This window comes from Calliphora vicina, chromosome 3 (assembly GCF_958450345.1).
Source record: "Calliphora vicina chromosome 3, idCalVici1.1, whole genome shotgun sequence".
Lineage (NCBI taxonomy): Eukaryota > Metazoa > Arthropoda > Insecta > Diptera > Calliphoridae > Calliphora > Calliphora vicina.
Window position 1 is genome coordinate 44,621,486 of NC_088782.1, and position 24,122 is coordinate 44,645,607.

At 32.8% G+C, this 24,122-nt stretch overlaps 1 protein-coding gene across 1 annotated transcript in view; it reads right to left on the reverse strand.

The window, feature by feature from the left end:
- Fhos (Formin homology 2 domain containing) overlaps nucleotides 1-24,122 on the reverse strand; it is a 220,134-nt gene that overhangs the window by 185,750 nt on the left and 10,262 nt on the right. The window contains exons 2-4 of the mRNA XM_065505007.1: nucleotides 8,396-8,449; nucleotides 4,121-8,331; nucleotides 3,888-3,954 (exon numbers count right to left, since the gene is read on the reverse strand). Of these exons, the coding sequence (XP_065361079.1) occupies nucleotides 3,888-3,954; nucleotides 4,121-8,331; nucleotides 8,396-8,449 (4,332 nt within the window). The remainder of the gene's footprint in view (nucleotides 1-3,887; nucleotides 3,955-4,120; nucleotides 8,332-8,395; nucleotides 8,450-24,122) is intronic.

Sequence of the window (24,122 nt, forward strand, 5' to 3'; positions counted from 1 at the left end):
AAAAATTCAAAGTTTTATTAATAAAATATATCAGAAGTAAAATAAATATTGAGCTCAAAAATAAAATTGGTTATTATAGCATTAAATTTCGATTTTGGTGACTTGGGCACTACATGAAAATAGTTTGGTTCAATTAATTTCATTAATTTAGCAATAGATTACTACGAGTTTACTTAAGTTTTTAAATTTCTTAGACAATCTTTATTAATTGATTTTTCTCATATTTTAAAATGCCTAATACTTCCAAAATTTTTTAGTAAGTAGTAGCATAATATTTATAGGATCAGTAGGGAGTGGATGTTCCATATAAATTTTTCAATACGTTTTTATTCTACATAAAGCTGTAAAAACCACTTTTTTAACATTTGAATTATGTTTCAAAAACGGAGAGCATGTGTAATTTTTATTAAAAAATTTCAATGGAACATTCATCGTGTATGTAGATTAACATCTAAATAAATTCGGTTTCCAAAATTTAAGTAGAATTATCAAATGGAACAATAGTGGAATGATTTGTTCTATTTAAGACTGCGTTAATTTAAAAAAAAACATTTTGTTGCAGTTTTATCATTGGGACTCAGAATGCCGTGACAATTTCTGTTTGATCCTTGCTCATCCATTGTTTAGACTATCGATATCCATGTATATTGTTTTTAATGATTTCTGAATATCTTCGTTAAAATTTTTGAACTCGAAGTTTTCGATGAATCTTAATATTCTGAACATTTGTTGAATAGTTGTTTAGTTTTATATTAGTGGTAAACTGTTAATGCCCAACCATAACTGCCTCAAGCAACCTTATGTTTTTTTAATGTATCCAAAATTTTAAGAAGTTGGCCTAATAACATACAATTTTGAAATTTTCTTTTGTTTAATTCAAATATATGGAAACTAAGCTGCCTTAAGTTAACGAAAATTCGATGAAGATAATTCGATTATAGATACTATAATTTTTTCTTTAAGTAGATTATGCCAATTATCATTGGACCTTAACAAAATATAAAAATATAGAAATGAAAAATTACAATGCAAACAATAAAATTATATTAAGAAAACAAAATAAAGAAAAAAAAAAGAAAATATGCATCAAAAATATGCAGTTATGCGTTGAATATGCAAAAATATGATATAAAACGCAAAATATGCTAAAATATGCAGTAAAGAGCAAAATATGCAAAAATATGCACTAACAAATCGACGCCTAAATTCTTAAAATTGTCTGAAACGGATAAATAACTACTCATATGTTTATACGACGCACAGCAAAAAATATGATATTGCATATTTTTGGTTGCCCTGGTGATCACTCATATTTCTGACCAAAATTAGCTTTTTCATATCTGCAAACAAGCGTTTAATCGATAAAGGGAGAACGATCTGTGATCATATTTCTCACAAAAATCTATTTTTCACAAGAAAAAACCAAACAAATCTAAAGGAGCTCGATCTGTGATCAATTATATTTCTAACTAAAAATCTATATATGAAAAAATTAAAAAATCTAAATTCCTTAACAACTTTGTAAATAAGCGTTTAATCGTTCTGTGATCACTCATATTTCTAATGTTTTTTCATATGAAAAACTCTAAAATCTAAAATCCTTAATAACTTTGTAAATAAGCACTTAATCGAGAAAAAGAGATCGATTTGTGATCACTCATATTTCTGAAAAAAACTCAAAAATCTAAAATCTTCAATAACTTTGTAAATAAGCGTTTTATGGAGAAGATGAGCTCGTTTTGTGATCACTCATATTTCTGACCAAAAATTGATTCATTAAATAACTTTGTAAATAAGAGTTTAAAAAAATTGATTTTTCATTTGAAAAAACTCTAAAATCTAAAATCGTTAATACTTTTGTAAACAAGCGTTTAATCAAGAAAAGGAGAACGATCTGTGATCTGACCAAAAATTACTTTGTAAATAAGAATTTAATCGGGAAAGGATCTCGTTCTCTGATCATTCATATTTATAACTAAAAATCGATTTTTTATATGAAAAAATGAGATCGAACTGTGATCTGACCAAAAATCAATTTTTCATAGTTTTTTCCGAAACCTATGTTTATGAATAACATAGGTCAACAGCAAAAGAAAGGCTAACCATTATATAGATTTGATGCATCATGGCTACCTAAGTACAAAAATGGTAAAATTTTTTAATTCTATGGATAGATTTTTTTTTTAAAAAATGTTTAAGTAAAATTATAAATTTTTTTAGACATTTCTCCCCATAATTAATGATAACTCAAAAAGCGATAGTCCGATATTATTAAAATAAACTCAAAAAAGTTGGAAATTACATAACCTCTAATCCGTTTATATTGCATTTCAATCAACTCATTAGTTTGGGAGTTATAATAACAAATTTAAGCAAAAACAAGTAAGAAAGTATGGTCGGTCAAGCCCGACCATATAATACCCTACACTAAGTAAAAGAGCAAAAAAAATTTTTCTTTTAAAATTTCAATAATTTATATTTTTGAGTGATTTTCGGAAGTGGGGTTATATTGGGGCTATGACCAATTATGGACCGATCACCATGAAATTAGGTCGTGTTATGACCGATTTCAGCCAGTTTCAATAGGCTTGGTCCTTGAGCCGAAAAAATAACATGTACCAAATTTGATCGAAATATCTTCAAAATTGCGACCTGTACTCTGCGCACAAGGTTTACATGGACAGCCAGCCAGCCAGCCAGCCAGCCAGCCAGCCAGCCAGCCAACCAGACGGACGGACGGACGGACGGACGGACGGACGGACGGACATCGCTTAATCGACTCAGAAAGTGATTCCAAGTCGATCGGTATACTTTAAGGTGGGTTTTAGACTAATATTTTTGGGCGTTACAAACATCTGCACAAACGCATAATACCCTCCCCACTATGGTGGTGTAGGGTATAAATATATTTTTTACATGAAAATAGCCAATTTTTTTGTTTTAAAAAAATCATGAAAAATCGAAAACGGCAGAAATTGTTCCGGTTTATTACTTTATCTCAAAGCCAAGTATAATAGACATAAAACGAGATATCGTCTATAAAAATGGATTGATTCTTTTCGAATTTATTCACAATTAAGTGAATTCGCTCATTTTCTCAAAATTTTAGTTTTTTGTTTGATATACATAAAATTGAGTATTTAATGTTCTTCTTTTGAATGATTGAATTTTAAAAACGGTTTCCCCATGCTATGTACAAATTTTACCATATATATTGCGTTTCCATCGGCTCAGTAGTTTCGGAGTTATAATAACATATTTAAGCAAAAAAAAAAAAAATTACGTAAAAATATTATTTTTTTTTGTTTTAAAAAAATCATGAAAAATCGAAAACGATAGAAATTGTTCAGATTTATTACTTAATTTTTAATAATTTCGAATAGAATCAATCGATTTTTATGATCGATATCTCATTTTGTTGCTATTACACGTGGCTTTGCGATAAAGCAATTAATCTAAACAATTTCTGCAGTTTTCGATTTTTTATGATTTTTTTAAAACAAAAAATTTGCTATTTTCACATAAAAAAATATATTTTTTGCTTAAATTTTTTATTATAACTCCGAAACTACTGAGCAGACTAAAACGCAATATATAAGCGGATTAAAGGATATATAAATTTCAATTCTGAGGAAAATATGAAGTGAAAGAACAGAAACATTTCATATTCGTTTTTCAATTCAAATTATTTCATATTAAAAATACTTTTTCAATAAAAAAATTCCCCACAAAAATATTTTCTTAAAATTATACCGGAAAAAAATACCCTTAAAATAAATCTGTAAATTGTAATTCTATAACAATGAAATAAAATTCATATTAAACGCTAAATTAGCTTTAACTTAAAAAACATCAACAAAGAAATGTAAACACATAAACACACTTACCATTCTCTGTTCAAATCGTGGCGGAGTTGTTGGTTTTGCCGCCGGAGAGTCTCTCTGCCAGTCATCTCTGCGAAAGATCAGAGCAAAACAAAGAAAATAATGATCAAAACAAAAACCAAACAAACATGTGCGATCGTGAAAAAAGCTTTATTTCTTTAACAGTATCTCTCTCTATCTCTTTTACTGTTGCTCATAAACTTTTTTTAGCAAAAGCATTTTATAATCGAACTCACCTCTCCATACGTTGTATAATGGGCATTTGTGCAGTGCTGTCATGGATGCGTACTTGGTCTGGTGTAATTTCCTCAACAAACATGTTACGTTGCTGAGGGGGCATTAACGGAAAGCTGTTATTGTCATAGAACATGGGACTAACGGGACGACATGAACCACCCAAAAGCTCATCGATGTTTTGATGACGTGATATGAATAATTGGCCATTGCGAGAGCGCAATTCATTGTTATTTGGGTGAGTATATGGTGTAGGTGGTTGTTGTAAATAGTTTGACTGTTGCTGTGGTTGCCTTTGTTGAGGCAAATATTGTGTTTGCAGTTGTTGTTGTTGTTGCTGCTGCTGTTGTAGAGGTGATTGATTCAGGTAAACATCTTGTTGATAAATGGGGCCAGCCATGAAATTAGTAGATGTTTCTAAAATTGGCTGCTGTGAGGCTGTTTGAACTTTTGTCATTGGAATGTTGTCATAGGGTGATTTACAAAGTTGGCGATGTTGTTGTTGTTGCATTGGTGGTGGTGGTGGTAGTAATTCCTCTTGTTGCACCGGACTGGCACATTGACCCAATGGTGGTGGCCTTTCGGAATATTCAAAATTAAATGAGTTACTTAGCTCCGCCTGAGAATCTACTAGATTGCTGTGATTATAAGGAGATGGTTGGTACTGCTGCAGTTCTACTTCATCTTCTGCAGTATTAACAAATTGCTGTTGTTGCTGCAATGGTGTTTCATAGTAACCATTTTGCTGGTAGGGCTGTTGGGGAGGTGGAGTTTTTTGCTGTTGATTTTCCTCCAACCACCATTCCTGCTCCTGTGAGTTATTACGTTTATAGGTTTTAGTTTGATTATCTTTATCCGATTTTGATTCATTGGAATCCTCCTGCCACCAGGCTTTTTCACCCGATTCCGCTCTTTGTATGTTGAATAGCTTTTTGGTGGGTCCTGACATCCAGCGACTTCTGGAATCACTATTACTAGAGGAATTTTCCTGCTTATCTTTATTTTTCTTAGGTAAGGCTATAGTTGCCTCTACTGTTAATTCAGTTTCGTTGGGTCGTGCCTCTGTATTGTCGTCTTGCAGCCACCAGGGCTTTTCACCAGATTCCACACGACAGATTTTCAATTGTATAGAACCATTTTGTTTGGGTAATTTATCACTTAACTGGGAAAGATTTTTGGTTGATTTGTCACTGGTCGGCGAAGCAATTTTGTTAACCGTAAATTCGGCTTCAGCTTCGTTTTCCTCATTCCACCAGTCCGTTTCGGGCGTAATACGACTTTTGGGAAATGGTTTCGCTTCTACAGGTGCTTCTTCTACACAATAACCATTCGCTGAATAATCTAAATCATGAGAAGATCTACTTTTTGTGTAATTCGTTTCGTGATTCTGTTCATCTTCGTTTTGATTTTCATTATCGGTTTCGTTTATCCACCAGCCGCGTTTGTCGTTTAGCTTGACAGCATTACCACTGGGAGTGGAAGTCAGAGATTCCAATTGATCGGTGGCTTCCTCGTCATCCCCTTCCTCTTCTTCCAGCTCTTCCTCTTGATTTAATGTTTTTAAATCATCATCGGCCAAAGTGTCGTCCTCATCGTTGCGCAACCACCAGGCGGTTTCGCCCGAATCAATGTGTCTGATCTTAAGACGCATTTCATCCTTCAAATTGAAATCCAAAGCCGAGGCTGTATCGATTTGTCTGCTAGTGTCCTGCCACCAACTTGAATCCTCCTGATCGGTACCCGAAGCAGAGGAGGTTGTCTGATTTGTGGTGGTATAGGGAGATAAAGATTCGGTTTGCAGTTCACTGGGCATTATGGACGATTCGTTAACGGTTGTGGTATCCTGAGGACAATATGACGTAGAAGTACTGGAAGATTTGCTATTCGTATTCGATTTCGTTTTTGGTTTCGTTTTAGACTTCGAGGACGAGGTCGTTTTGTTTGATTTTGTTGCTATACTGTTTTTGGTTTCGTCTATAGAATTTGTCGTATAATTGGTGGCACTTTTACTGCTGCTACCGCTAGTTTTCGTTTTGACGGGTGGCGAAGGCGTTGTTTTCGTTTCGTTAGCTTGTGTTAAACTGACGCTCTTCTTCGACGATGATCTGTCTAGATCATTACCTGATGAGTTCTCAGAGCTTTCAAGGTATAATTGTTCGTCGCTATTTGTGTTTTCTTGCTGTTGTGCGGCGAAAAAGTTCGATACCGATGACAATTTTTTCAAACGTCTGAGGGGATCTTTATCGGAGGGGGTTTTGGGGGTGGTACGGCTGGTGGATGAATCAGACTTTTTGCCTTTGTTGACAGAAACAGCTGGTGGTTGTTGTGAAAAGCTATTTTCACTAGATGATTTGATGTTGGGACTATCATTAGTACTGTTAGTGGTTGTGCTCGTGCTGCTGGTGGTGGTGTTGGTAGTGGTTGTTGTGGTAGTGACGTCTTTAATTGCTTTTTTCTTAATGATTTTCTTGTTAGACTTTTTGCTTTCTGTGCAGCTTTCAGTGCCACTTGACGATGAGGTGGTAGTGGTGGCTGCCGAACCCGCGGACGATGGTGTAGTGTTTGAGGAAGAAGTGGAAGATTTTGGTTTTATATTCGAGGTGCTATTATTGCGACTCAGTGGACTTTTGGGTGACAAAACCGAGCCATTAGCTAAGGCTTTGTTATGACATCTGGGTCTTAGTTTACTATCGGTACCCGTACGCCTAATGGATCTATTGGAGCCATTGCTAACTTCTGAGCCGGCACTGGGAGATCTTTCCAAACGTTGTATGGCCTGCAAGGCGCCATTTAAAGCTTCCACTGTATTCAAATCAGAATCAGTGCCCGTGCTGGGAGTTCTGGACTTTCTGGGCCTGTCAGTGGGTCCCACATTGAGAGCCGATTTACGAAAATCTTTATTAGGCAGTTTAGTAGCTATGCTGTTTGACGATGAAGAAGTTTTTGTGGGAGATTCTCCTTTGGGGGCAGCTGGTGGCTTGTGGGCACTTAAATTCTCCACCGAAGATTGTCTTGAGTTTACTTTGACGGATTTGGGAGGAGAAAGTTTTGATTTGCTTGCAATTGGAGATTTTGTAGACTTATTACTTGATGATGTGGAGGAAGCCGATACTTCATCTTTTTTACTTTCCGAAGTGGAATTTAGTGAGGAAGATTTGGAAGTAGTGGAAAGTGGACTGTGACTATAGCGTAAACTTGAGGAGGTATAACGTTCTGTATGAGGACTGTATGGAGAAGAGACACGACTGCCTAAGCCAAATCTTGAATAACGTGTGGAATCATCTAAACGATCGGATTGTATGCTTTTGTCTAATGTTTTCTTTTTCTTGGTGGAACGTTGTATGGTTTTCTCTATAGTTTTGGCAATTTCTATGCGTCTGGTACGATGTACAGTGGTGGTAGCGGCCGCTCCAGGCGGTGTGGGTGAAGTGGGTCTTGTACATACATTCACTGATACAAATTTCTCTTCCTCTTCATCGTCCTCCTCCTCCTCTTCCTCGGTGGCCGAAGAGGCTGTTGAGTCCTCGGTTGCAGTGGTGGCTTCATGTTTCCTTTCCTCATGTTGGCTTTTATCTTCAGCATCTGGTGTTTCCAATTCCTTTTCATTGGACTTGCGTGTGGCTACCTCTCGGGCTTTACTTATGGATCGTGCCTTGAAATCACTATTTGATAGATAGGAAATGGAAGTCGAGGAGCTGATAGCTGTTGGTGTTCTTGCTGTTGATGAGCTGCCATAACGTGTTCCATATGTGTTGCTGGTTGTGGACTTGGGCACATTCATTCTATAAGAATTTGTAGAGGAACCATAACCAATTTTACATTTTGTATCCAAAGCCGGACTAGGATCTCTAGATTTCCCTCTCAGACTTCTGGTGGCCGGACTGGGATCTCTACTTTTTATGCGATTTGTATGTTCCAAAGCTGCCGGACTAGGTTCTCTGGAATATTTACCCAAATTGCTAGCTGTGGAGCCATAACGTTTTAGTTGGCCCACCTTAGGACCAGAGGAATCACTGGTACTGCTGGTGTCTGGTTTCGAAGCAGCAGATGCTGAAGTACCCGCTGAATAACGGCTGACATATGAAGAGGCTGGCACTATGGGGGTATCACGTTTCAAACGATATGTTCCTCCCGAAAAGGAGGGTCTATATGAACTGGGAGAAGCCAAAGAGCTGTAACGGGAGGTGGAGCTGACATCATCTCTTGAGGAGTACTAAAAGAGAGAAAGTAAAAATAGTTTTTAAATACACTAAATCTTTAAATAAAAAACAACTTACCGCACTAGAGGCACCAGTTTTGTAATTGGGAGACAATGAAGATTTCCAAGGTGTCTAAAATTAGAGGAGTTAAAGAAAGCAGCATGAGTTCTCTATTTTTAACATTAACAAAATAAAAATCTCTAAAATTAATTGTAAATGTAGTATAAGATCTATGGCTTTTTATGGTTAGATTTATGTGATTGCAACTCTAATGTTTTGCATTCGATTTCGAAATTTTCTATTTTAATTTTAAATGGAAAACCAAATTAGTTGTATACAAATAATCTTTTTTTTGCCATAAAGAATAGCATTTTTCAAAATGCATTAAACGCACGAGAGTCGTCAAACTTTTCAAGTGTACAAGGTCCATTGGCACATAAAGCAGCACTTTTACATATTAACTAAAAGATATTGTGTGTGTCTCTACGATTTTAATTGTTGCCACATATTGTAAGCATCAATTATTTATTTTGTGAATTTGTAAAACAATTATTGCCATGATACGTGTCTGTATTGTATGTATGTTTTGCCATTTGCGTGCCACTCAAACGATGCAATTTAGCATCAACATTTCATCAGTTTTGAAATGGGGTGTGTTTATATGTATGTCTGTACGTGTCTATATAGTAGTAGTATTGTCCATCAGATATCGTTAATAAGATTGATTTGTTCTTTGTTGGCACTTACTAAAATGCAGTAGCTATATGAAGGGAAGTATAGCTAAGGGTTTTTATGTTTACACATTAAATGATAAAAGTAAACTGAAAGCACAAGTCAATAGTGCAAAATCTGGACAGAGAAAAGTTGGAGGAGAGAGCATCAATTACTCTAAGTTGCATTATACTTTGATGGAAAGCCTTTTGAAATACCATTTCTTTGATATACACTTAGTATTCACGATATATGCAAACATATTTGCTGGAAACTCTGTCTCGATTTGCATGATTCTTTTAACACAGATAGTTTAGAAAGTGTTTGAAATCATATCAATATGGTGATGGGTATGAAAAAGGTATAATACATTCAATTTGATTCCAACGTTAATTTATTTTTACGGTTCTAATAAGTGAAGATTTTCATTTGTTTCTTAGATCAAATTTGTTAGTTTTATTACAAGACTTAGCATTTTCCTCATTTTGGGTGTTTCCTTTTAATTGAACTACCTCTCGGGTTTCACTTATGGAACGTTCCTTGAAATCCCTAGCCGATAGATAGGAAATGGAAGTCGAGGAGCTGGCAGCTGTTGGTGTTCTTGCTCTAGATGATTCATACAAGGTTGCACTTTACTTATGGAACTTGTAAATTGTCCATACAACTATAAAGACACACAAGACAGGGCAATGATTTGAACGGCTCTCCAGGAAGTTATAAATCATATTGAAAGATAATTTGATCTATGCATATATATAGAAGGAAATTGCCAAAACTATAGAGAAGATCATACTACGTTCCACCAAGAAAAATAAAATGTTAGAACTACAGGCACATTCCACTTTCCACAACTTCGAAATCCTCCTCACTAAATTCCACTTCGGAAAGTAAGAAAGATGAGGTATCGGCTTCCTCCACATCAGCAAGTAATAAGTCTACAAAATCTCGACTTGGTAGCAAATCAAAACTTTCTCCTCCCAAATCTGTCAAAGTAAACTCACGAAAATCTTCAGTGGAGAATTTAAGTGCCCATAAGCCACCAGCTGCCCCTAAAGGAGAATCTCCCACAAAAACTTCTTCATCGTCAAACAGCATAGCTACTAAACTGCCTAATAAAGATTTTCGTAAATCGGATTTCAATGTGGGACCCACTTATTAGCCCAGAAAGTCCAGAACTCCCAGCACGGGCACTGACTCTGATTTGAATACAGTGGAAGCTTTAAATGGCGCCTTGCAGGCCATACAACGGTTGGAAAGATCACCCAGTGCCGGCTCAGAATATAGCAATGGTTCCAATATATCCATTAGTTGTACTGGTACCGATAGTAAACTAAGACCCAGATGTCATAACAAAACCTTCTTTTATATATAGAAAGAGCTTGCAATAGTGTTTTGACGTCGGGTCTTATTGTTTCCCTATCGCAATTTCATCTGAAACAGGACACAACTTTTTGTATATGGATATTGGATCTATTGGGAAATAGATGGGCAAGTGACACAAAAAGAAGAGATATAGTATTCGAGAATCCCCACAAGGGGCTATTTTATCTCCTCTTCTATGGTTTCAAATCCGTCTGTTTGCTCTGCAGATGGCGTCGCGAAATTAATCAAAGGAGAGCATCCCAACATTTTATATGAAGGAACAAAGGAAACTCACATATCTTATAACTGGACGGAATGTACCACGATAAGACGGAAATTTGTATGTTCACTACAAAGAGGAATGTCTGAAATTATGAATATCCTGTCTTTCAACAGAAAACAATACAAATAACAAAGAAAGCCAACTACCTAAGAGTAGTAGGTGACTGGAGACTACACTGGAAGCACCACATTAATTGTAGAGCAGAAAAAGCACATAGAATATGGACTTATTGCAGAAGAGAGATAGGCTCAATATGTGGAGTGTACTACGACCGATCCTAGCGTATGACTCTGGGGATATCTTTAGGGAAGAACATTGTTATAAAGCATTTTCCAAAAATTAGGAGAGAATGATGCATAAACATCGGTGGTGCAATGAGAACCACTCCGACATTGAATATTTTGAGTAGATATGGGTACGGAACCATCATTGCATTGTTGGAAACGAGAAGATGGAAAAGTAATTCAGAATGCGATCACGATAGGTGAAAACTTTTGTTGGATTTCAAATGACTTTTACATTTATGTCTTAATATTCAAAATTACTTCTAATATTCATTGATAAATGAACAATTCCTCGCTTGTCACAATCCTTTAGACTTTTATGAAGCACCGCGATCAAGTGTTTTTAAGATTCATTCGAAAATATGTTCAATACAATGTTTTTCGACTCATTTTTCTGACTTACAGGAACTACAAAGAGAAATTCAAAATGAAAGGAAACTCTGCTATTAAAAAAAACTCATGTTTTCTCTCCTAGTAAGCATACCTTCCCCTCAGCCAACATTACACTAAACAATTGCCAACAAATCATCACAAAAACTACGAAACAAAAACAAAAAACATTAGACACATTCCGTACGACCAAAGAATATTGAAAAAACTAAAATGTATCTTTCACTCCCTTTTTTGTTATTGTGTTTTAAATTTTTATACATTTCATTGTGATCGTTGGCTTTTACTTTATATTTACAATTTCAATTAAATGGCGCTGCTGATCGCCACACGATCACAACTCGGTGGCTGTGGCACACTATCGTAGAAGGAGGGTGAAGTAGGGAAGGGTAATGATGATGTTTAAATGCAAAACAGGCAACAACAACAGGCCTTCAATGCGCTTTCAATGTAGAGCACAATTTTCAATTACATTTGACGTGTAAACAGATTCATTTCAATTTGTTTCAACATCTGCCGCTCTATCAAAACGATCTAGCACTGGATCGATCTACATAAATAAATATTGATAGGAATGATAAACATACTTATGATGGCAAATGAAAATAATATAAAACGGGAATAATACTTGTTGCTGTATGTATTTTCTAATAATTCAAATCATCAAATCTGATAAACTTAATATTTCTAGAGTTTTTTTTATTTTGTATATTTGTTTAGAGATGTAAAGTATGTAAAAACAATTGTATTTCCTTTTAAATTAGAATTGTTAAGGGCTTATGTATGTTTTTTTTTTTCTTGTTTGTTTTCTAAATTGACAATTTGCACATTTTGTAAACTGGAAAATGTCATTTATAAAAATACAAATTTTAATGTTAAAACCAGAACAACGACAACATCATCCTCATCATTAATTTTTGTTTAAGATTTGTGGCGCGTCTTTTGGTGGAAAGTACCATGTTTTGCAACAATGTTTGCTGCTGATTCGTATGAATTGTATTAATTTATGTCATGGAACATTTGTTATGTCTCAACATCATCATCTTCAGCGACATCATGGTTAGACATTTCTTGTTCATGGTAAATGGATTAAGGCATTTCGAAGTTCATTCTATTAAAAACATTTTTCGAAAACATACAAATAAGCTGCGAAAAATTGGAAATTCCAACATTTTAAATTTTATTCGGAAACATGGACATTTTATTTAGCTTCATTTTAAAGGGAAAGCCCTAATATATACACAAGTTTCTATAAATAAGTACGTACAAAGGGTTTTATTTAAAGACCGATAGAACTTGAAATAACAAAATTGCATTGATGACTGTATTTCACGAATAACAGGTACAATGTTGACCTCCAAGGCGTCAATTGTTGCTAGTTTGTCAGCATAAACCAGTGATCGAATCGGAGTCCATTTCTCGAAATCAAGTTATCGCCAAATTTTTATTTCAATAAATCGATGGTTGCTGTCGCCATATGGTTCATACCTCCATCGTGTTGACACCACCATATTTTCAAGCAAAAATCATTGATCATGGTGCGGTAACGATCTCCGATGATGCCACCAGCTTGTAAACCGCGGCAATTGATGCTGGTTTATCATCATAAGCCGATGAAATCGCATGGCTCCACAGAAAATAATCGATCGCACGACCTTGGAGACCAATTGACAGGTCCATTTATTGAAATGAAGTTATCGCCAAATTTTGATTTCAATAAATCAATGGTTGAGATCGTCGCATGGCGCGTTGCGCCATCCTGTTGAAACCACATCAATGTCATCCATATTTTGAAATAACGATCTTCGCTCCGGATTAATTTTTGATTAATTTTTTGCTCAAAACGATTAATTTTTCAAGTCGATTTCGGATACCCTGTTGCAAAGTGAAGTGTATCCCAGAGAGAGCGTTCTGCATCGATCGAACCAAATTGTATTCGGACGGGGCAAGGTCTGGAATATAAAGCTAGTGAGTTGCGTTCGGTACAGATTCCCTTTGATAGCCTGGCCCTTTTGGTCCCAGCAAATACAGAGCATTACCTTAGTGTCATGGATATTCATGGATATTTAGCTTTATTGTTGATTCGGCTGGTTGGCTGGGTTTCACATACGATCTCTTACGCTTCAGGTTATCGTAATGTGTAAATTTTTCATCGCAAGTAATGATTTGGTGCAAAATTATTTTCTTTTATAGAGTTTAAGCATCATTTCAGACCTGCAAAATCGTCTTTCAAGGTCTCTTGGCTTCAATTCGTATGGTACCAAATTTCCCTGCTTTTGGATGAATCCTGCCCGTAAACGTTTTGAAATTACTGCTTGAGTAGCTCTCAATAATTAAACTCTTGTTGAGTTTTGCAGCATTCTTCATTGAGTAATGCTTCTCATTCTGGATCTTCAAACATTTTTGGTTGGCCTGGGCAATCTTTGTATTCCGTGTCAAACCGCATATTCTTCGCGTTTTTCGGCCAATGTTCGCTTCGAACGAAACAGTAGCTCATAGTCCTTTTCCTCCTTCGGGTGATCGTAATGGATCCATTTTTTATCGCAAATAATGATTTTCTCTTATAGCGTTCAAGGAGCATTTCAGACATACAAAATCGTATTTCAAGGTCTCTCAGTTTCAATTCGTATGGTACCAAACTTCACTGATTTTGGATGAATCCTGCTGTTCGCAAACGTTTTCAAATAGCCGATTGACTAGCTCCCAATGATTTTGCAAGCTCCTGTTGAGTTTGACAACAATGTTCATGGAGTAATGACTGTAATTTTTGGTCTTCGAACATTTTTTGCTGGGCTGTCAAAATCACCGAAAAACGCCCAGAATATGCGGGTTGAGAAGTACCCGCATATTCTGGGAGTTTTTCGGCCAATGCTCGCTTCAACCGAATCAGTGCCGTTCGGTACAGGTTCCCTTTTTCTACCACCAAATACAGAGAATTACCTTAGCGTCATGGATATTTAGCTTTGGTGTCGATTCGGCTGGTTGACGGTACGATCTCTTACACTTCGGGTTATTTTCATCGCAAATAATGAATCGGTGCAAAAATGATTTTCTTTTATTACGTTCAAGCATCATTTCGGACATGCATAATCGTGTTTCATGGTCTTTCGGCTTCAATTTGTAACTCCCAATGATTTTGCAAGCTCTTGTTGAGTTTTACAACAATCTTCATGGAGTAATGCCTCTAATTCTTGGTCTTCAAACATTTTTGGCTGACGATCATTGTCTTCTGTGTCAAAATCACCATCACATTGAAACCGATGAAACACATTCACCATAAGCTTCGGAAGAAGTAAAGCAAAACTTCCCGCATATGAAGCTTTGTTGGCACAAAATTCGATATTTTCGAAGCCAAAAAAACTTTGTTGTTACACTATAATGTTCAATAGCTAAAGGAGAATAAATCACAGATATCGAGCCCTTAGCGGCAAATTATCGTTAGCGACAAAACACAAATTTTACTGGAGAAGGTTTTTTCGATTATTTTGAAATTTATACATAGAATTAAAAATATTATGATGCGATATAATATAATTTCGTTCAAGCTATTTGTCAATTTTTCAAAAATATTTATAACTTTTGACAATTAAAAATTCATGTTTTTTATTGAATTTTTGCATAGATAAACATTTTTCGAATTGAAATAAAATATTTATTTATGAATAGTTTTTAATGAAATTTCACACTTATTTAAAATTTTCTATTCAAAATGGAAAAATAAAAACGAATTTTGAAATTTATTATCAGCAATCCCGCAATTCCCAAAAAATTTTAAATAATCCCAAAAATGGAAATTTTTATTTTTTTGGCTATAATATCCATACCAGGGTCTGAGTTATCGGAACCCTTTATAAAATAATTAAAAGCCATCTAAAATCGGTTACTATATTTTGATATCGAATATGCGATTTGAGAATTTTACATAAAAAATCGGTGTTCCTCTTAGAATTTTTTTGCGATAACTTAAAAAGAAAAAAAGTTCTTTTTTCCCAAAAAAATAGCGAAAAATAGCTTTTTAAAATTTTTTAAATTAAAATGCATATAACTTTGGACTTAGTTATTATTTTTAAACACTTCTTTTTCTATTTGACACATACATATGTTGTTAGTCTAATGAAGGAAAACTGGGGAAAATCGGAAAATATTTGGATACGCTGTTATCAAAAAACTGGAATAGGCTGGGTAAAACTTTTGAAAATTTAATTTTCAAATGCGAATATCTCCTAAGCTATAAGATATAATTGATAGCTACGACTAGGTCTTTTGTAGCGTTCGATGAAAAGATTCTAATTTTTTTGAAATCGGAGCACAAACGAAGAAATAGGATCGTTTTAAAAATGTAACATACCCGAGGTGTCCTACTTTGAGGACCCTTGGTCGCGCCCCTGGTGGGCCCATGAGGTCCACATTCAGAAATTAAACTGAACAGCTCTGTGAAATTTCATTCAAACCAATCTAATCGTTTAGAAGTTACAGATTTATTTCCCTCTCTTTTTTCTATACCACTATGTGTCGCTTACGATAAAATTTGTTTACTGTAAAATGTAAACATTGACTTACGATAAAATCTTACCCTCTATAATTTTGAAGTTATTAACAATTTTGATATTCTGAGAACGCTAAAACATCACTCGCTCCGTAAAATTTTAATTTTTGCAATAAAAAAAAAATTTGAAAATGTCGCTTACGATAATTTGGCGCTAAGGGCTCGATATGTACCCTTCAAAATGACATATAATTTATTAAAAACAAAAACCGTGTTCAAAAGATACGCCATCTATTATAAATCCCGCAGTCAAACACCAAATAAGCCAAAAATTAGCCTCATCCTTGAACACAATTTTGCTATAAAACAGTCGTCTATATGTTGCGCGAATCGATGACTGATTTTCAAAATAAATTTTAAAAATTTGGTAGCATTGTTCAAGCGTCAATCTATTCACTATGATTTTCCAGAGTGTACTGATCATAAACGTCGAAAGTGATCTCATTATGACAGTTAATTTGACAGTTAACCCTTTCGTAAGTTATATAGGGCTTAAAAAATACCATTTATTACTGAAACTAAAATAAACATTAGCCAAATATTTGTTTAATTAAATACACATTTTTATTTATTTTCTAATTTATTTTTTCTTACAGCCAGATCCCAGACACGTCTGACTGAACGATAATTTTACCCGCTGTCTAATTTCACGCCATTGATTCTAAACAAATTTATTGTTTGGCAAAACAAAAATTTAAACAAAAACCCATAAATGTTGCTGTTTTTTTTTCTTAATATTCTTTCAAACTGAGAAAATTTATTAAATCATTTCTAAGAAACTTGAATAACAAAGTTCAAGCTATTAAATTATACAAAAAAAATATAGTAAATATCACACAAAATGTATAAAATATTATTTCATTATTATGTCATTTTAAAAATAAAATTTGAGTTTAAATATCAAATATTCCTATAACAATACCACGAAAGAAATCCATAAAAAAGTAGGAAAATATATTCGGTCTAGCACGACCATATAGTAACCTATACCGAGCATATGAGGAAACTAAGGACCGATCACTAAATATTTAGTAGCAAATCTGTGTAGATACCTATTTAAATTAAATATTTATGATCGATAAAGTCTTATTTCGGGAGGAAATTTGAATGGAGGCCAGGTGAAATGATGGACCGATTTCAACCAAATCAAATGCATGTACTAAATATCTTTAAAAATGCTACCAACCGGACAGACAGACGGACGGACATCATTTAATCGATTCATAAAGTGTATCCAATATAGATATTAGACTAATATTTTTGGCTGTAGGGTATAAAAATTTAAATGAAAATTAATAAAATATTTTTAAATTCAAATATTGTTAAAATAAACCACAAATTATGGCACGCGAATGTTTTATATTAGTTGAATTATTTTTCAAGATACAACTCACACACAGATTCTAATTTCATGGTATCTTTTGAAATCAATGAATTTGTGCCAAAAAATTTTAAATCATGAAAATTGTTTGAAAATATACACATGTATGTACATCTGTTTGCCATTTTAAAATATTACTAAATCATAAAATATGTTAAACAAAATTATATTATGAATGAAATAAATTTAGAAACAATAGTGTTTGTTTTAAATTATAATACACATTTTAGTCTAGTCTATCTAGTAAACAAATATTGTCAACGTAATAATTGACATTGAATTTGAATGAGTTAAAAAATGGGGGAAATTAGATGAGGAGACATCATCATTATCAAGCATAAAATTGTAATAAATTAGTATTTTCTAAACTACAGGGCAGATTGCAAAATAATGTACAATAGAATTGTAGAGACGGACATATATTTTCAGAAAATTAAATTTTTTAACCTGTTAATATCACTGAATTATCTTTTAGACTTTGAATGATATTGAAGTTTTAATTTTGAAAGTATTTATGTTGGTTAATTTCAAAATATTTCGACTCAGAAGTATTGTTTTAATTTTCTTTCTTGTTTGATTTTGTTAAAATTCAAATCATGTATTCTATTCTTAAATGCCCATTTTATGGCATATAAACTTGGCCCCAATCGTATATGGTTCATATTTTATAGACCCTCTAAAGATGGATATTCGAAAATTATGCTCGCGATGGAATAACTTTGGAACGCTTCTTTTGAAAGGATTCACTTTTACCTTAACCCTCTAATCACCAAGAGGACCTCAAGTCATGCATTACAAAACACCTATTATCTCAAAAAGCAATTATAATTTTTTTTTTAAATTTAACGGTGACTTTAGTTACAGATTTGTTAACATATCACTCAAAGGTCGAGATGCAGTCTGACTTTTAGTTTTTGTTCTGTCAGCTGTTTTGTGATTTAGAACGTGAAATTTTGTGTGTGATTTTTTTTTAAATCAAAGTTTTACTAACTTTTAGTTGCCCGATCTATTCGAAATTTTTTTTAAAGTTAAGATATTCTTCTTTCAGTCTATGAATGAAAAAAGTGTGTTGAGAACGCAAAAACTAAGGGGTGCCTCAGGGCACTGTTGCGGGTTGAGGCTAAATTTTAATTTTTTGTTATATTTATTTTATATAAATGATAGGAATAGCAGATAGAGACCGCACACGGATTAAATTATCCGCCTTGACTCATGATCGGTTGGTACTCCACAAGAACATCCACAGCCAGGAAATTCAAAAGTTGGCGAAAAAGCAAAACATCCAATTAATGACATCCGTTATGACAATATGGTTGGCAAAAAAGATATGCATATGTTTTTATGAGTATCATCGTAGAAAGTGAAACATATTTTCTTACTTTTTGTATCTGTTTCATTAGTTTTTCAATAAAATCGTATCATAATTAATGTTTATATCTTATTGTTTTTTTACACCTAAACCGGCAACTCTTCACCTTTTTGCATCTGGTTCCTAAACTTTATTTGCAAATTAGTTTCTGATAGCTGTTCTGAGTTTATTGGGCCATAATTAACCTAAAAAAATTTATTCGACAAATTTTTTTTGCTTTTTAAAGTTTGCCGGCTAGGGGGTTAACAAATATTTTATAAAAATTGGAATATGTCCCTTGTCCTTGGATATCACAAAACTATAGATTTGTATTCTTAGTTTTTTACACCAAATAGACAACAGAATTATAATTAGGTACTATTTATGTGAAAACTACAAAATTGGATTCCCATGAGTTCAAAAGTTATAGTAATTTGTTTATAATCATTTTCACGGTTTTCTATCACAACTACACCATTTTCAATTGTATTTCAAAAGTTTCTTGTTGAATTTCAGAATATACTAAATGCATTTAAGAAATTTCTAATTGTACATATTTCAGAAAATTCTAATAGGAATACAAATGGAAATTTCTGAAATACAATTGGAAATGGTGCAGTCCATTTTAAGTATTTCAGTACATTTATAGTCTAGTTAAGTAAGAGGTTTAATGCGGAATCAAGAAAAAATTGTCACAGCCCTTCCTCAAACCATATCCATACAAATATATAAATTTATTTGTAAGTTTGCTTGTTTGTTTGAGAATCACGCCTAAACGGCTGAACCGATTTTATTCAAATTTGGAACGTAGATATATCTTTACTTGGAAGCGTCAATAGGCTATCTCTGTTTTCAATAAATAAATGAACCAGAAAGGGATAAACAGGGGGGAAACCGGTAAAATTTATACATTTAGTTCTTAAACAATCAATACTAAACGGCTGAACCGATTTTATTGTTATTTCGATAATTGTGATTTCACAACTTGGACCATAGAGGGGAAAAAGGGGAAAAACGGAAGTTTTTAAACATTGAATATTTGTTAAAAAAAGAAAACATTTTTAATTTAGCTCACTATAGTCACAAAAATAGGTATTTAGAAAGTATCTTTTCAAAAGTTTAAAATTAGGAATTTTGTGTTTATTCATATTTATGTCTGTTTTGTTTGTTTGTACCTTATAGGAGGCTAAACCACTGATCCGATCCTCTTGAAATTTTTATCGTATATTCCTATACATTTCGAACGACCAATAAACTATTTTTATACCCTTCACCTTCGTGAGAAGGGTACATATATGTTTGTCATTCCGTTATTAATTTCCGACCATATAAAGTATATATTAGGGTATTCATTCGACTAATGATCGTTCGATTAATCGAATAATTTCTTACGAATAATTATTCGAACAATTTAAAAATGGCCATTTTCGAATAACGAATAATTCGAAAAATTTTATGTAGAATAATCGATTAAAACGAATAAATGTTCATATATCGAGCCCTTAGCGCCAAATTATCGTAAGCGACATTTTTAAAATTTTTGTTTTATTGCAGAAATTAAAATTGTATGGACCGACTGATGTTTTAGCGTTCTCAGAATATCAAAATTGTTAATAACATCAAAAATATAGGGGGTAAGATTTTATCGTAAGTCAATGTTTACATTTTACAGTAAACAAATTTTATCGTAAGCGACACACAGTGGTATAGAGAAAAAAGAGGGAAATAAATCTGTAACTTCTAAATATTTAGATTGGTTTGAATGAAATTTATATTTATATATTATATTTAAATTTATTAAATTAATTAAAATTTTTCATAATTTCAAATTTAAGTAAGTAATAATGACTCACAAAAATTGTATTGTTTCTGAAATTGGACAAATAACTAAAGACAAAGAGACAAAGTGTTCCGAATTCTCCTTCTATAAATATATAAATATTACTGCAAGAAGTTGCAATTCTAAAAACAAATCTTTCAAAATTTTTAACTTAGGATTTGAACCAATGAAAATAAAAGGTACGGAATAAAATATTTGTTATTTCGCGAGCGAAATATTAGAAGAATCGCAATTAATAATCAAAATTTTAACTTAGATTAAAGTGGAGATGAATGTGGTGGAGAATGTGATTTTGAAACGGTCGTCGAAAGTGATGTTGAGGATGATATTTATAATGATTACATTGAAATAGATGAAGGCCATGATTTTAAAATATATATATATATGTGATGTTATTAACCGCGTACGTAAGTGTTCCAAAATTTTTAATAAATCGAATGATAAACACAAATATTGCAAACTAATGTTTTGTTGCAAGAAAAGCATGGAGTTCGTCTTATACATGATTTTGAATATCTTTGTCTAACATGGTAATAAACTTTTTGCGTATTTGTAAATGCGTCAATCATACACTGCCTGACTTCAAATTAGCCACGTTCACTGACAATGATATCAAACTTTGGACAGATTCCCTTTATTGTGTAATTCCCCAAGACCACTTTATTAAGCAAAGATTCGACAACGTTGATAGAGCTTGATGTATAATACAATTAGTTATAAATAATTTAGAAATAGTGAATAATTAATTAACTAAAGAATTAGTTACTCAATTTAAAACCCGAATTAATGAACGACATAAAAAAGTTCTTAATACGTTTATATTGTATTTGAATTTAGGATTATGTCCAACTAGCTCAAATTTTTTAAAGCATAGCTCCAAAACGGAAAAAGGGGTTTGCTAGTCAATTGTTTTGTAGATTGTTCGGGAGTTAATCTGATGAGAATATTTCAGTTGAAAATTTAATGATGGACTTTATTTTCGAATGTTTTTTAACATTATCAATACCTGAATTGTTAACTTTAGCGTTATTTTTTGTTTTTCTTTAACAAACAAATATTAAAAATCCGACATCAAAACATCATTCTTTACTATTTTTAAAAAAATTAAATTATTCGAATAATTCGATTAATTTTAAACGTGTGATCGAATTATTCGAACAAGTTAAAATCTCTTATTCGAATTATTCGTTTTATTCGAACAAAAGAAAAATCGAATAGATAGCGGAGGCCATGTAGATAGCGGAGGCCATGTCCGTCTATCTGGCTGTTGAAATCAACTTTCCGAAGCCCCCAAATAGCTTACATAAACGGTTCATACATCAATAACTCCTATGCTATTTGAAATCGGTCCACAAATGGCTGAGATATAAGGAAAAAACCAGGACAACCTCGATTTTTGACCTACATATATCTAGATTACTAAGTCATTGATATAGACAACCTATCTAATGATAGATATTTCAAAGACCTTTGCAACGACGTATATAAGACCAAAGTAAGTTGGACCTACAATGGGTCAAAATCAGAAATAATATTTTTTAAGCCGAATTTTTTTTGCTAAATATTAAAAAAAAATGAAAAAACAAAAAAAACTTTTAAAAATTGAAAAAAAAAATTTTAAAAACAATTCGAAAATTTTTTTTTCCAAAAAATGGAAATAAAACTTTGAAAAAAAACAAATTTTGTTTACCTAAAAAATATTTAAAATTTGTATTTTGAAGTATAATTTGGTGAAGGGTATATAATATTCGGCACAGCCAAATATAGCTCTCGTACTTATTTATTTTAAAATTTTAATCCCATTCAAAGTTAATAGATATTATGGAATATCTGATGAACTATCATTGTGAAAGTCGCAAAACTTCACAGGATTTACTTCGGTACCATTGTAGTGTACAATGGTACAATTGGCTTGCCTCAAAATAGGCTGGATTGTATAAATGGGCGTGGCACCATCCATACAAAATTAATAGTTATTTTCGTATATCTGCAGAACTATAATTTTGACAACATTCAAACTTTACACGAATCGAAGTTTGAATGAAGTTTAACCGAAAACGGGACGGGACGGATCGGAACAGGGGCTGTGACACCACCCATACAAAGTAAATAGTTATTTTCACACATCTGGAAAGCTATAATTGTGGAAGTCTTCAGACTTTTTCCGATGAGTATCCTTAGCATTTTACATGGGTAGTATTGGATTCTTCCAATATCTGAAGAACTAAAATTGCAAAAGTATTTAAACTTTGAAAACATTAATTTCTTATAACTCTACGGAGTTTAGCTGAAAATGGGCGGGATATCATACAAAGGAAATAGTTATTTTCGAATATCTGGAGTACTATAATTGTGAAAGTCTTCAAACTTCATATAAATCAATTTCTTATCACTGCATGAAATTCAACGAAAAATGAGAGGGATCGGAACTGGGGTACTTGAGTTATAATTTATCTTGTTGCAGAACATTTTCTATACCGAGTTCAATATCCAAGATGGGAATGAGTTGTGCTGTATAAATAATGCAGATGGACAAGTAATTGGTTGGTTAACTGGGAATTATATAGGTTGCAGTCTCTCAACATATTAATACGGAAGGAAGCAACTGCAGACATTTAAAAATAAAGCTGATTCAAATATTCAAACAATAACAAAATACAGTATTCCGCCATCAACCAAAAAAAAAATCTATGTAATCCTCCGTCAAGTGTTTAGTAAAATATTAGATTTGTTGTAAAAATAATTATTTTACACAATATTTTGTTAATTCTTCTTTATTGTTATGGGTATTTTCTAAAGTAAATATTTTGAAATCAAGTTGGCAATAAACCCACAACGTTGTATACGAACTACACAACTTGCGTCATTATTTCATTTTTGCAATAATTTTTTTTTTTAATTTTTTTTTTGTGTTTTAAACAAAAACCGACAAAATAAATTTCAAACTATTTAAACAAAAATCTACTTATGTACATACATGCATAAACATTAATCTATCTAGACTACAAAGAGTAAAGTACAAAAATTAACACATGTTTTGAAATGAAGAAAATATTGCTAAAAGAATAAAATAGGGGAAAAAATGTGTTTGTATAAATCAAACGCAAACATTTTACGCAATTTTTGTGTTAATTTTTTGTTATTCTTTAGATAAATTGTGGGTATTTTGAAAGAAAGACGAATTCATAAACAAATAATTTAAAATAAATAAAAAAAAACAAGAATTATTTGGCACATATTTGGGATTTGCCAAGAAGTCTAAATTATTGTTAAACAGCAGATACTTACTAATTTGGACTTTTGGATCTAGAACTGGTATCAATTATTAGGCTAACCGTGATCAGTAATCTTCATTTATCCAAGAAATCTTGTAATAAACTCACCCTACTCCACCTTGCATTGACAATTGCTGGCGATATTTTTACCCACTATTTATTTGACATTACAAAGCTTGTGCTAGAGCAAACAATAGCAAATAAAAAAAGCAGTAATTGTCTTGTGTTCATTGCTTATTTTTTCCATTTTCCCCTAGTGCAATGCTTTAAAATAATATTTTTGTTAAAAAGTTCTATTTGTTTAGTTGTAAACTACATTTTAATTGAAATATATAGTTCACATACCCAAATCTACACTAAATAAATGAACATTGTACAACTTTAT